This window comes from Macaca mulatta, chromosome 16, assembly GCF_049350105.2.
Source record: "Macaca mulatta isolate MMU2019108-1 chromosome 16, T2T-MMU8v2.0, whole genome shotgun sequence".
NCBI lineage: Eukaryota > Metazoa > Chordata > Mammalia > Primates > Cercopithecidae > Macaca > Macaca mulatta.
The window spans coordinates 53533682-53549471 of record NC_133421.1 but is presented as its reverse complement, the minus strand read 5'-3'; the positions used below and the strand labels follow the sequence as shown (position 1 = coordinate 53549471).

The following is a 15790-nucleotide window of genomic DNA, read 5'->3' as shown; positions in this document are numbered from 1 at the left end:
GCTGCTCTGGTGTCCTATGCATTAAGGGGTATATGGAGATGGAAAAAAGAGACGAGCAGATATTTTGAGCAGTTTCTTGGTGTGATGATTTTGGTAAAGCACAGACATTTTTGCTTACTTATAAAAACAAACAAACAAACAGAAAGCAACTCTTAAAAGATTATCTTTAAGCCTGAATTTATTTATCCTTCCATATTCTCAATCACATCAGATCAAGGCCCCAATCTTTGTAGGTTACAGAGCTCCTCCTAGAAGTAACATTAAATTCTAACCAAGATTTTCTGAGTTTTCGTCTTACTGTTTTCTAGTATTAAGTGAATTTGTAGATCTTAGCACAGAAAAAAAAATAGCTGCTACATGGGATTGGGGCCGTTAAGAGATCACTGAGCCTTTATCAGTAATGGGTATCTACCTGCAAATCTGCAGTTACATCAACCCCAGAAATATGCATATCAGGAATCTATGTAAGCTGTGTTTGGCCAGGCCATGTAGGTCACAGCATAAAAATAGGGTCATAATAACAAAAAAAAAAATTCTATGGCTTTGTCCCCCACCTGCAATTATACGAATGTCATTTCTTGAACCCTCACAATCATAACAATTCAACTTCCTGCAATATTTTGTTGCTATTACAATTAATTCCGAAATTTAAATTTTGCTCCTCTGTGATATATTCTATTACACAGGTTGCTTGCTGCTTTGTATGATCGGTGAGATTTTAGCAAACAGAGCTGTTCATTTCAACTCACTCGGGGTTTTTTTGGGTGGGGGATGGGGTGGAATCTCTCTCTGTCGCCCAGGCTGGAGTGCAATGGCGTGATCTCGGCTCACTGCAACCTCTGCCTCCTGGGTTGAAGCAATTCTCCTGCCTCAGCCTCCCGAGTAGCTAGGATTATAGGCACCCACCACCACACCCGGCTAATTTTTGTATTTTTACTAGAGACAGGGTTTTACCATGTGGGCCAGGCTGGTCTTGAACTCCTGACCTCAGGTGATCCACCTGCCTCGGCCTCCCAAAGTGCTGGGAGTACAGGCGTGAGTCACTGTGCCTGGCCTCAACTCACTCTTGATTGCATAATCTTCTCTTCCAACTCAAGAAGCAGTTCTTGGAGCAGACCATGATGACTGCTGAATTCAAAGTGCCTCGTCCTTTCATCACTGACCCACTTGAGTTGGCCCATGCCACTGCACCTCACGCTACTCTTTCTTTAGGATAAAATACATTCCCAAGAGCCTCAGACTCCTTAGTGGACCCTCCCATCACCCTACCATACAGCCCAGACATGCCTGGATCACAGACTGGAAAACCTTAGAATTTCAAGGGGGGGCTCTTTATTATGTGTTTATTGGAGGTTTCTTAGAACTTTAATCTCATATCAGCAATATGAGAAGGATCAGGCTGTTACAAGTCAGTGCAGTCAGACACTGAGTGACGCAATGATGGCCAGTGTGACCCTACTCAACTACTCCCATTACAATACTTTTGGACTTCCTCAGCTTCCAAATCTATAGACCTCACCCCTTTTCATAATGCATCAGCCCACTTCTGAAGTCATTTCCTTCCTTGACCAGCTTAGATTCCTTAGCCCATCTTAATCACTTCCTTGAAAATATTCCATATTTTCCCTTCATATTATTTATTTGGAAAAATCCCACGCCTGGATGAATCCAACATGTCTAAAGTAGTTACACATTGCCACATTAAAAAAATCACAAAAAAGGGCTGACTGGTTTTATGTTAAATTCATGACTACAATTCTCACATGTAATGTTACCTAGTGGTCCAATTTCCTTTCTCTACTAAATTTGCTTTCTCACACTGTAAAGCAACTATTTTAAAACCTTCTCCCCAGCACTTTGGGAGGCTGGCAGGTGGATCACTTGAGCTTAGGAGTTTCAGACCAGCTGGGCAACATGGCAAAACCCCATCTCTACCAAAAATACAAAAATTAGCTGGACGTGGTGATGCATGTCTGCAGTCCTGGCTACTCAGGAGGCTGATGTGGGAGGATCACTTGAGCCTGGGAGGCAGAGTTTGCAGTGAGCTGAGATCGTGCCACTGCACTCCAGCCTGGGTAACAGAGTAAGACCCTGCCTCAAAAAAAATAAAATAAAATAAAATAAAATAAAAACCTTCTTCATTCTCCCACATCCCTTCTCCTTCCCCACACTCTCCTTCACATCTCAGGTGATGATTTCACTGTATAATTCATCAAGGAAAAAAAGGAAATTAATGATTTTTTCTGCCAAATTTATAAACCTCCTTGCACAGACCGAACCTTCTTTGTTTTCCTTTTTATTTCAGAAGATAAAGTCTCACATTTCCTGACTTAAGTTCCTTCCTCCACATGTGCTCTGGGTCCCATCTCTTCCCTCTCATTTTTATTTTAAAATACTCAAGTCTTTCCAGTTAAATCTCCCCCTAAATTCCTCCCATAGCCCCACATGCCCCTTCAGCTACCAAACTATTCTCTTCCTTACACCCAAACTTCTTGGAAGAGTTACCAACATCCTCTTTCTCCACTGATATCTTCATTTTCTACGGGTTCTCAACCCTCTCTCTGACTTTAGCTACCGTGATACATACAAAACTGGTCTTTAAGGGCACCAGAAATCAGAGGCAGATGATGCTGCCAAAATGGAGCTTCAGGACACCTCACTTGCATGAGCTATGAGCGTGGGACCCCTGTGAGTGTGGAACCCACAGTGTTTTACAGAAGGGAAGCTGGATTGCAGTCAGGAAGCATTTCTTGCAAACTACCTAAAGAAATTTCAGGGGGAAAGGGGACCCAGAATTCCAAACACTCTAGTATTTGCTGGAGAGGAGATTTCTTTAATCATTCTAGATAAAGAGTCACTTTCATACCTAGTTTTATTTTTGTAGTTTTGTATTCTTTGTCTTAAAGAGTGCCTCAAAATTGTATGGTTCAGGCCCCCACAAAACCTGGATCTAGTCTTGCCAATGACTTCAGTTTCACTAAGCAACATTTTATACGCTTGGTTCCATACTCCTTGTGTAGACTGGCTTATCCCTTGGCTTCTACAGTTTCACACTCTCCTGATTTTCTTCCGACTTGCTGGTCTTTCTCAGTATCCTTTGCTAGTTTTCAAGCTGTTTCCTTTGCTTGGAATCCCCTTCTTTCCTCACTTTGCCTTACTGATTCCTACATATCCTCCAGGTTTCAGCTTAATTTTTATACTTCCTTAAAGAGCCTTTCTCTGATCCCTTGATTAAGTGAATCACTCTCATAGCAACTCGTATTCGTCATTCAGGAAAGTGATCAGAATCCTAGAGTTTATTATCTGTATTATTATCTGTTTAGTGACCCACTTGGACTGTGAGTTCCTCAGCTCAGCGAATGTGTCTGTCTTGGCTACCACTATATCCCCAATGCCTGGCATGTGGTAGACACTCAGTAAGTACAGGTTGGATAAATAAACATATCTGTCAATCCAAACCCACGTACCCCAATGCTCATACTTGAGGGAAACTTTAGCCAAAGGGAAAAGGGATCACAGAAATGTTTTGTAGCATAGTTATCACCTGGATGGATAGCTCTCCAGTCCTGCACTGTGACCAGAGAGCCTCATAGTCTTCAATAAATGGTCACCTTCACAGTGCCCCCTTCAAGGCCTGAGTACTGTATGCATGCCCTTCTCTCCAAGTTTCCGTATGCCTAGTTCAATGATAAAGTTGCGTTCATCACCTTTTTTTGGTAGGACCTATTGCCCAAACTATTTACTAGTCTCTACAAAGAAAATGTCTGGAAATACTGAAGGCACCTTTTGTTGGGGAGGGAGGTAAGAGAGGTGGAAGGGAGGTGTAAGGTACAGAGAAACTTTTCTGAAGGGAAAGAAAAAGAAATTTGAGGACTGACACATAGTTAATAAGTTAGATCACTCTACTAATTTAAAATATTTTACAATGTGGCTCACGCTTGTAATCCCAGCACTTTGGGAGGCCAAGGCGGGAAGATCACCTGTGGTCAGGAGTTCAAGACCAGCCTGACCAACACGGAGAAACTCCATCTCTACTAAAAATACAAAATTAACTGGATGTGGTGGTGCATGCCTGTAATCCCTGCTACTCAGGAGGCTGAGGCAGGAGAATCGCTTGAACCCAGGAGGCAGAGGTTGTGGTGAGCTGAGATCATACCATTGCACTCCAGCCTGGGCAACAAGAACGAAACTCTGTCTCACAAATAAAATAAAATAAAATAAAAAAATAAAGTAAAATAACAGTGTTCTGAGGAAAGTAAAAATGCATTATACATAGTTTGATTGGCATCAACCAAAAATAAATTCTATTGATTTTCCTCTGGGGCATCTCATTTTACTCTCCTCTCCTTTCCAGTTTTGTATACTACTGCCTGAATACTCCAATTAGGTCAAAAGCCTCCAAAGTCATCCCTCTGCTACCAATCTTAACACCCTCCAATCCACTCTCCATACTCTGGCCAGAGTAGCCAATCTAAAAGATTCTGACCAAGGCATTCTCTGACTTAGACTCCTCCGGTTGTGGCTCAGACATTTTATCACAGCGCACAAAGGCCTCAGTCGTGAACTTTCTCCCCCGCATCTGCACTCATAGTCACTGGGTTAGTCACTGTGTCCAAGTCAGGAGACCTACCTTTATCACAGTGCATATCAAGCACTGTGCAATCTGCACCTTGTTTTCTGGGTTTCTGCTCTCTAGTGAGCTCCTTTAATATATAATAGTAAATAATAATGAAGTGACCACTTGCATTTATTTAACAGACTAGGTGCCAGGCACTGTGTTGAGTGCTTTACAAACTTTAATCTCATTTAATCTTTACTGCAACCTAATGAGAAAGTGCTATTATTGGTATTCTTTTAACAGATCACAACACTAGGGCCTAGGAAGGCTCATTTGTGCCAAGGTTACACAGATAGGAAGTAGCAGATTCTAGATTCAAATCCAGATTTATATAACTCCAAAGCCTGCATTCTTTCCAGTTCTTCATCATCTTACTGTGTAGTAATTTGCAAAATTTTAAAGAGAAAAAATTACTCATATTATGGTAAAAAAAGAAAAAGGAGTCTATTCTTAATTAAAATTACCTAGGCAGGAGGAGAGATAAGTATCTTAGCATTTGGGAAACAAAAATTAAGATGAGAAAGCCTGTAAGTGACCAAGAGCCCACATTGTTCTTCCTTCTCTTAGGAAAATGACACAGGGCCCCAAGAGGGAGAAGTGTACATTGCTCTTGTATTGAAAGGTGTCTAAACTACTTATCCCCCAAAGAGTAAAACTCTGACACTGCAGGTTGTGCTAAACTTTCCTCCTCCGTAGCTTTTAGAAATGAGTGTTAGTGAGTAAGAGGTAAGTACCAATGTATGAATACTGTGTTCTTTACATTTGTTAAGGGGGAAAAAAGATTTTCCCAAAATTTTGCTCTTCTTTTTCAGGCCTCCTTATCCCAACTCTGGGCTTCCTTCACCTTCCCATGTCCGTGCCACCCCAAACTGAATAAAGGCCTCTAAATATTGTGCCTCTGCCTAGGGCTTATTGACAGCCCTGTGATTTGTCCTGGTTATAACCTAGATGCATTCCTGTTAGCCATCAGGTGGCTCTTGTAGGATCATCAGGAGCCCCAGATCACCTAACTTTGATTATGACCTGTATTAACATGGTCTATTTTTCCTCTAGGCCCTAAAGAACCCTGAATTCTCCCTCATGGAAGATGGTTGCAATTTATTTTCACAGTAATATTCTACTTTTTTTTTTTTTTTTTTTTTTTTGAGACGGAGTCTTGCTCTGTCCTCTGTCGCCCAGGCTGGAGTGCAGTGGCCAGATCTCAGCTCATTGCAAGCTCTGCCTCCTGGGTTTATGCCATTCTCCTGCCTCAGCCTCCTGAGTAGCTGGGACTACAGGCGCCCGCCACCTCGCCTGGCTAGTTTTTTTGTATTTTTTAGTAGAGACGGGGTTTCACTGTGTTAGCCAGGATGGTCTCGATCTCCTGACCTCGTGATCCACCCGTCTCGGCCTCCCAAAGTGCTGGGATTACAGGCTTGAGCCACCGCGCCCAGCCAATATTCTACTTTTAAATTGGGCTCTCCCCAAAGCTAGCTATCTAACCTAATTTGATGTTAATAAAAAATTTCAAGAAGACTTCTAGTGCTTTCTTATTCAACCCCTTAGAAAACCTATCTACAGCTGATAGTGAACCACTGATAATAACTTTGTTTAAGTGAAAAGACCACCATAATCAATGTCTACCCATCAGCTTTGGTCCAAAGTGAATCACATTTTCCAGCCTCTTAATGATAATACAAAATGTCAATTAAGTCAACAAAAAGTGACTGAGTTCTTTCCATGTTGCAGGCACTGTGCAAGGGACACAGATACACGGAGATGAAACAACTATGAATTCATAACGTGAACTCATATGCCAATACATGCAGTAAAGCCAGAGACATGCTAAGATGGAATTTTGTACAGGAAACAGTAAGGGACAAAAGAGGGATGGTAAAGTCTACCTTACAGAGTTGGAAAAGTCTTCCCAGAGGAGTTGAAATCTGGGATGGGTCTTGGAAAGGAGTAGATGTAAGCCTGGGTGGGATTCCAATTAGAGCAGTAAAGAAAGCCCCCACCCTACATTGTATCAAGCTTGAGAGTTTGCAAACTACTTTTTCATGAGTTGCTTGATTTAATCCCTCAAACACTCACTGAGATAAGGATTAGCATAACAGCTGTCTGAGCTGTAAAGACTCTTACTTTTAGATGATGATACTCAGGACCAGAGAGGGTAAATAATTTTTCAGAAGTCCAACAGTTAATAAATGGTAGCCAACCCTGAAATTCAATACCAAATATAAGTAAAGTCTTAATCGCAATGGTAGGCTGGAACCAACTTGTACTGGCCCAAGAGAGCCAACTGTTAAATATTCAGGGATTTTGAAAGCATGTTGTCAAACTCTGGGTAGTTTGAAATCCCACTACAGCAAGAGTATTTATACCACTGAAACTGGCATATGCTACAAATCAGGCCTTTCTTTTCTTTTCTTTTCTTTTCTTTCTTTTTTTCCTTTTTGGCTAGCCAGTTTACCAACATCACTCTACTTATTAGTACCCCACAGGGCTGGACTCAAAGCCTCATCCACTTCTCTATGATTTAGAAGTCAAATGTTGGAAAGAAAAAATATGACTCAGTGATTAGGCCATTGCAAAAAAATCATCATCTTGCTAAATGAATTTTTATGTCAAAAATTACTTATGAAATTCCTTACTTGCCCTATGTCTGGTCTTTGTGAGGAAGAAGATAAGGTTTCAGACGCAGTCCCTACCTGTGAGGGAAAATTGTGGGGCTTTCATAGATGTAGATATTGACTTCCGGGCTCATTCATTTTTAGGTTGTCCTCGTCAGTTTTACAAATCCCAGTTCTATTTCTGTATTCATGCTAACAGGGCATCTCACCACCACTTATGTGAGCTCACAAAAGTAACAGCTAGGAGCTCTAAGATGATTTATAATGTTTAGAAATCATAGATATTTAAAGCAAGAGGGGATTTTATTCTATTCATCCAGTGTTCTACGTTAGAAATCTTCAAAGCCTGCATATTTGTAAAACTCCTGTTTATTTTAGGAATAACCTGAGCCCCTCCACATTGAGTGTGTGGCATCTTTCCCTTCCTACCTTCCTAAAAGTATTGTCTGCCTCAGGTGACCCAGTTTATAAGCAATTTTAACAGGTTTTTAAATAAAGAGAAGCCCCTGAAATACAGATAAGTCAAACCAGGCCAATTTCCCAATGAAAGTATCTTGAAGGGAATGTGCAGTCATTTGGGGACCTGTACAATGTGCTACATTGTCAATTCACTTCTTCATTTTAAACAACCCCACCTCATACCAGCTTACTGCAGATCTCTTGAGAACTCCACAGAAGCATACTTTAAATATCAGACATTTTTCTTTAAAACATCTGGGATTCTCTTCAAGCGCTGGTAACTGAGGTTTATGTACTGTTGCGTCTATGTGGGTAAGAAATATTTACAGATACTGAATTTGCTTTTTTTAAAAAAAACGTAACTTTTGTGCGTCTTGCTGTAATCTTTGCAGGCTCTGCAATCTTTACCAATGTCTTTGTAAAGACATTTTCTTTGAGTTTCTGTGAAGTACATTTCTATGATGCCATATATTCTATGTTTAAGTGCAAAAAAAAAAAGAGAGAGAGAGCAAACAGCTTCTCAGCAATCAGATAATTATTCACAGTGTCTTCTGTTGCTGTTGTGCTGCTTTATTAGCATAATACCCTCTATGCTACCAGTAATCCATTTGTTTCCAGAATTTACTTGGGACACACAACTTGGGAAGAGTTTACTATGAACCCATTAAAGATCGACATGGAAACATACTCATAGTTACCATCAGGGAGGTGGAGATGCTTTATTCATTTTTTAATGGCAAATGGATGCAGATCTCAAAGCTGCAAAGCCAGAGAAAGTCTCTATCAACACCTGAGGAGCCAACAGCATTAGACATTTTACTGATAACCATCCAGGTACGTAGTTTTTTTCTTACTTCCCTGGTATATTTAAGGTTCCAAACACAATTATTGAAGGTCTAGTGAAATATAGCAAGAGCCATTTACATATGCAATGATGGAGTGGAGAGGGTCCAGAGACATGTTGTTGCAAATGCAGCTTATTTTTTATTTATCACTCTCTAGATCTGGAATTCATTCGGCAATACAAATAGTGGGCACCCAATAAAGCATTTTCATACCCTGGCCAATGAGCCAATAAGAAACATTGAGGCCAGGCGCAGTGGCTCATGCCTGTAATCCCAACACTTTGGGACCGAGGTGGGTGGATCACCTGAGGTCAGTAGTTCAAGACCAGCCTGGCCAACATGGTGAAACCCCATCTCTACTAAAAATACAAAAAAAAAAAAGCTGGGTATGTTGGTGCATGCTTATAATCTCAGCTACTTGGGAGGCTAAGGCAGGAGAATCACGTGAACCTGGGGGGTGGGTTGCAGTGAGCCAAGATCATGCCACTGCCCTCTAGCCTGGGCAACGGAGTAAGACTCCATCTCAAAAAAGAAAAGAAAAGAAAAGAAAAAAAGTAAAGAACCATTGAGACAAATAATTGAGTAGGGGATAGGGAAACTCTAGATAGTGTAATCAAAACAATAAACCAATATCTGAACGAACTGTAATAATAATACATTTCTAAATTGTATATATATGTGTGCATGTGTATTTGTGTGTGTGTGTACATGCATGTGTATGTACAAAAACACCCTCACACATATTTACTCCTGCATATTCCTTACAATACTCTCTTGGGACAGAGAGGCATGATTAAGTCCATTTTAGGAATGAAATAACTAGAGGCCAGGCCCAGTGGCTCACACCTATAATCCTAGCACTTTGGGAGACCAAGGCAGGCAGGTCACCTGAGGTCAGGGGTTCAAGACTAGCCTGGCCAACATGGTGAAACCCCATCTCTACTAGAAATACAGTAATTAGTTGTGATGGCAGCTGCCTGTAATCCCAGCTACTCAGGAGGCCGAGGCAGAATTGCTTGAACCTGGGAGGCGGAGGTTGCAGTGAGCCAAGATCACACTACTGCACTCCAGCCTGGGTGACAGAGTGAGACTCCATCTAAAAAAGAAAAAAGAATAGAAAGAGGGAGGGAGGGAGGTTGAGAGAGAGACAGAAAAAAAAGAAAAGAAAAGAAAAGAAAAGAAAAAAAAAAGAAAAGAACTAGAGCTCAAAGAGGTTGAATGACATAGGGCTACACACAGAGGCAATTTAGTGAAGCTAATGAAGCTTTGATGTCCTTCAGCCTTCACTTGTACAAGCCCTTTCCAGGTCCTCTCAAAGACCATAGCAATTTTGCATTCATGACTTTGTGTCGTTTTCCTTAAAAAAGACACCGGAAACTATATCCCCTTGCGTCTCCACAAAACTTGATTTTGTCCTTTGGCACACAGCTAGAAAATGGCAGAGCTGAGGCTTCAGTTCCTATCTTCGGATTGGAAGCAGGCTTCTTTCTGCTACATTATATCACATTCTAAGGTAGAAGTCAGGATTTTAGTGAGTGGGGGACAGGAGATGAAATAAAGGATAAAAGACTTACTTGAATACTGAATATCCACCAAAATTCAAAATCCAGGTAGCTTACATGCAGCCCTTGGCCTGGATGGTGGAATTGGGACACCAACCCATGTATGCTCCTGAGTCCAGCATGCTCTCTCGGCCTCACACATTCTTTTGTGAACGTAGGCTTCAAACTGTTTCTTTTTTTCTTTCTTTCCTTGTTTTTGTTTCTTGGTTTTTGTTGTTGTTTTTTTTTTTTAACCCAGTGATAGGAATGAATTGCATAGGACACTTCGGTTAGGTAGAAAAATTGGCAGAAACATCTACACTGAGCCCCATACAAGCAGTGGTATATCCACAGATAGCCAACCTGGAGTAAGGGAGAAGGAAGGACCCAGTTGCACAGAAACAACCCAAATCTGAGCTTCCGTCCCAGGAGCCATTTGTGGTCACCCTAAACAGCTAACTTAGTTTCTAAGTTACTTTCATTCCCCGCCAAGGGGTGGCAAGTACAATAATCTCATTTTTTCATTCCTCACACTGGCCCAAACCAGGACAAAGGCCAGTGAAGCAAAGGTAAGCTAATTGGTCAAAGCCAATACCTCTGGATTTAATTTTGTGGAATTTGGGTTCATAGGGAATTGACAGAGAGTATGGGCTTGTGTGAAGCAGGTGGGGGCAGGGAACACAGACACATTTGAGGCTCCCCTCTTCACCTTTTATAAGCAAGTGCTAAAAGAAACATTTAAAAAATCATAATAAATTGAGCTTTTACAGGGTGACTAATACACTAATCCCCTATAGGGATAAACTAGGGTCTGGGCTACCTTTGCTCCTAGAAACACAGCACAGGCCTCAGCATGATATAATACCTGGTTTCTCCTAGACTTATTACATTAAAAATGTGTTACAGGTGCAGAAAAATTCCAATCTGGTGAAAGGTTGTTAGAGAAGGAAACCAAAAATAGAGGCAGGATCGGGTTTCCACATAGATCCAAGTGGAAAATTTACCCCCGCTGACTGGCACATTCCCACCTGATGTCATTCCCACCCACCCCCACTCTCCCGTCTCCTCCCCCTACTTCTTCTCTCTCCCCTCCTTCCCATACAAGTCTCACACTAGAGAGGAAATGGGAAATAAAACCAAGAGGACTGGTATCCAATCCCTCCTAGACTTAAGATTTAATTATGTCAGGAGTTGGCCCCACCAATTCAACATAAAGGGAGAGATGGGTCTTGGTGGTACCCAAAGCAGGCTGGCAATTCCCACAATAACAGGCCACAGACCACTCTCTTTTCTCAGGGGTAGTGGAGTGGTGACCACCAGGCCTTCTCATTGGAAGCCTGGGCTTCTTTCTGCTACATCACATCACATTCTGTGCACCGCTTTGAAATCAGGATGACTGGGTGTGATACCGACTCCACCCTTTCTGGTTATGTGTCCAGGGCATTATTTAACTTCTCATCCCTCACAGTTCCTCCTCTGCAAAAAACCTACTTCATAGGGTTCTAATGAAGATAAGTGAGTTAGTACATAAATGATTAAAAGAGTAGCACAAAGTAGTGCTCAATAAATATTAGTGATTTTTATTATGTCTCAGAAATTTTTTTTTCATTTTTGTTTTAATTTCATTTTAAGTTCCCAGGTACAAGTGCAGGATGTGCTAGTTTGTTGCATAGGTGTGCCATGGTGATCTGCTGCACCTATCAATCCATCACGTAGATATTAAGCCCAGCATACATTAGCTATTTTTCCTGATGCTGTGATGCTCTCCCTCTCCTTGCCCCTACCAACAGGCCCCAGTGTGGGTTGTTCCCCTCCCTGTGCCCATGTGTTCTCATTTTTCAGCTCCCACTTATAAGTGAAAACACATAGTATTTGGTTTTCTGTTCCTGCATTAGTTTGCTGAGGATAATGGCTTCCAGCTCCATCCATGTCCCTGCAAAGGACATGATCTCGTTCCTTTTTATGGCTGCATAGTATTCCATGGTGTATATGCACCACATTTCTTTATCCAGTCTATCATTGATGGACATTTGACTTGATTCCATGTCTTTGTAATGGTAAATAGTGCTGCAGTGAACATATGTGTGCATGTGTCTTTATAATAAAATGATTTATATTCTTTTGGGTATATGCCCAGTAATGGGATTGCTGGGTCAAATAGTATTTCTGATTCTAGGTCTTTGAGGAATCGCCACACCATCTGCCACATTATTGAACTAATTTACATTTCCACCAACACTGTAAAAGCTTTCCTATTTCCCTCCAGCCTTGCCAGCATCTGTTGTTTCTTGACTTTTTATTAATAATAATCACCATTCATGTCTCAGAAAATTTCAAACAATGCTAGGCTGCCCTCAAGACACACCCAGTCCACGGAGACCTCTGGTAATGGCCTAATCATCTCATCGGGCATTTTATCACGTTTTCTACCTTTCCATCACAACTAAGGAAAAGCTGTATAAAACTAATGATCCACGATGGGGTTTTCAAAACAGATAAGGGCTTTAACAAAATCTGGGCCTCTCTCATTTATCTGTGAAAGAGCAAAAAAATCCTCCTCACCCTTGCCTGGGAAGGAAAAGAGTTATTGTGGACAAGAGCCCCTATGAGCAAACTAATCGGCAATGAGAGTATTTCCAACAGAAAGGCCCCTCTCAGATGCTAAGTTTCTCCGACCATTCTCTTCAGGGATCACTTTAGTCCTTGGAAGCCTCACATGCAAGCTTTTTCCTGAAGCTTAATCTCTCACATGTGTACTATATATTCAGCTTTCTAACATTTGTCACTTCTATGATATCATTTGATCCTCCTGCAAACCCAATGAGGATGAGTGAGTCATTTTGTATCCAGTTTGCATAAGAAGCCATGAATTTCAAGGAAGTACCTTGTCAAGGTCCTATCAGCCAAAAGAGGGACCAAACCCACAACTTCTGACTCCTAGACTGATGGCCTTCCCATCCCATATAGGGCTGCTATACACCCCTTCCCCCTCCTTTTCTCTGCATCCTTTGTGATTGTAGGGAAGCTGTGGTGAAATGTGTCTTCTGTTCCTTCTCATCCCTGTTTTCCTTTTCTTCTCCTTAGGCATTCCTTGTCACCTCTAGGTATTCAGTCTCTTCTTCTTACACCCTAGGTGCCCAGGACCTCTTCTTCCTTTTTCTGCTTTTTTTCCAGCACATTCCTACTCTTTCTACCCCTAAGCAGCTCGAAACACAAGGATCAAAACCTACAGGAATCAGAAAGATTGCTGGAAATGAGGCAATGGGCTGGACTTAGGAAACAATTGGGTTCATGTAAAAACTTGTTCACCAATATTCATAGAAGCATTATTCACAATAGCCAAACAGTAGAAGTAAACTAGATGCCAAACAACAGACGAATGGGCAAACAAAATGTGGTATATCCATATAATGGAATACTATTCAGCCATTAAAATGAATAACATATGATCCATGCTATGACATGGATGAACCTTGAAAATGTAATGCCGAGTGAAAGAAGCCAGACACAAAATGCTAAATGTTGTATGATTCCACTTATATGCTATGCCCAGAATAGGCAAAACCATACAGACAGAAAGTAGATTAGTGGTTTCAGGAACAGCAGGGGGAGAGATAGGGGAATGACAGCTAATGAATGTGTGGTTTCTTTCTAAAATGATGAAAATGGTCTGGCATTAGACACTGGTGATAGTTGCACAACCATGTGAATATGCTAAAACCACTGAATTATACACTTGAACAGGGTGAATTTTATGGCATATGAATTATAGCTCAATTAACATAAAAAGAAACAAGTGTAAGTTAAGACTGCATTAATCTTGTCCCCTTTAAAGACAGAAAGTAGAGCAGCTCTGTCTTTAAAGAGAGCAGCTCCGATTCAGCCTCAGCTAATTACAATGGAAGAAAGTGGTCCCAGACTTGAAATTTTTCAGTGTTTTGAAGATAAGTTGAAAGTCAAAAATTTTGGTAAAGTCTTTTTATTTTTATAATTTGGAAAATAATTCAGAAAATTAAATTATTTGCAGTCCATATAATCTTGGTCCTACAAAGACCACTAGCCATCATTTTGTCACCTCTACCATCGCAGATGGTTGAGCTTTCATACTCCATCCAACAAAATAAAAGTACTGTAGTTATTGAAAAAGCAACTACCTATTATTACTCTAACAAGCTCAGGATCTATGATCAATGACGAGAAGGTGGATATACCCTTCCTAGTCACTGTGTAAGGACAGCATATTTTCTCCTGAAAGACCGGCCCCAGACCCCACCTCCTCTGGTCTTCTCACTTCACATTTAATGAATATTTTTTTCAGTGTCAACTAGGTGCCAGGCACTCTTCTAGGTGCTACAGAAAAAAACAAATGAATAAGTCAAGGTCCCTAGTCTCAAAGGAAGACAGACAGTTTTGTAAACAAATCAAGGTAATACAAGACAGAATTAAACTAGAGCCTGATCGCAGTACAAACGGTGTACTATGGGGAACACAGACAAAGCAGCTATTAATTCTGCCTGAAAATATCAGGGAAGGCATTGCAGAAGAGGTGGCATTTGGCTGAGCCATGAGGGTAGTTAAGTTAACCAGATGGAAAAAAAAGAGAGAGAGAGAAAGAACAAACGGAAGGAGAGAAGAAGGAAGAAATTAAATAGATAGAATTAAATTAAATTGAAACCACGATAAAGAAATGAAGTAGAAACTGGAAGAATGGATTTCACCCTCCCATAGGCCCACAATGGACCTTCCACAGTCTTCTTATGGCCTCTATGATGCTGGGTGAGAAAAACTTGCTTACATGATTCTCTCACACTGAAATGTGAGTTCCATGAAGGGAAGGATCGTGTTTTATTCATCTCAGTATCATCAATATCCTAGCCACAATGACTGATACATAGTAAGTGCTCAGTAAAAGTTGGTAGAATGAGTGAATTTGTGAAACAACAAACAATCGGAACAGAGAGATTAGGGCATGTATGGGGAAAGAAAAAACAATCCATTTTGACTAGAGATAAGGAACACAAAAGGGCTATAGTGGAAATGGAGATTATAAAAGCAGATTAGAGGTCAAATCAGGTAATATGTAGAACCACAGGCATTCAATTTGGTGTTAGAAGGCCTTTTTAGGCTGGGTGCAGTGGCTCACACCTATAATCCCAGCATTTTGGGAGGCCGAGGCAGGTAGATCACCTGAGGTCAGGAGTTCAAGACCAGCCTGGGCAACATGGTGAAACCCCGTCTTTACCAAAACTACCAAAATTAGGTGGGCATGGTGGCGCATGCCTATAATCCCAGCTACTTGGGAAGCTGAGGCAGGAGAATCGCTTGAACCCAGGAGGCAGAAGATCAAGCCACTGCACTCCAGCCTAGGCGACAGAGTGAGACTCCATCTCAAAAAAAAAAACAGATGGCCTTTCTAACGTATCATAGATTATGTGGATGAGATAGCTTCTTTCCATTCCCACACATTTTTCAGGCTCCAAAACATTTTAAAGAAGGAAAAATGACAACATAAAGGCAAGAAAACACGGAGTAGATGCTCAATGATAGTCTTTTAAAAAATTGAATGAAAGAGTGAATTACTTTATCCCAGAATGCTGTTGGTTTTTATATAACCACAGTGTACTTCTAACTCATATTCTATTTGTGGTCAGTTCTGACCCCCACATGTTTTTCTCTGATACTCTTACCTATCCTATATTTGTAATCTTGGGTGTA

The 15790-nt window shown here is 41.0% G+C and overlaps 1 protein-coding gene across 2 annotated transcripts in view; it reads left to right on the top strand.

Annotated features, from left to right (window-relative positions):
• Nucleotides 1-15790, top strand: part of ANKFN1 (ankyrin repeat and fibronectin type III domain containing 1) — a 390308-nt gene that overhangs the window by 334598 nt on the left and 39920 nt on the right. For both annotated transcript variants that reach the window (XM_028836325.2, XM_077971016.1), the window contains one exon: nt 8308-8523. In XM_028836325.2, the coding sequence (XP_028692158.2) occupies nt 8308-8523 (216 nt within the window). The remainder of the gene's footprint in view (nt 1-8307; nt 8524-15790) is intronic.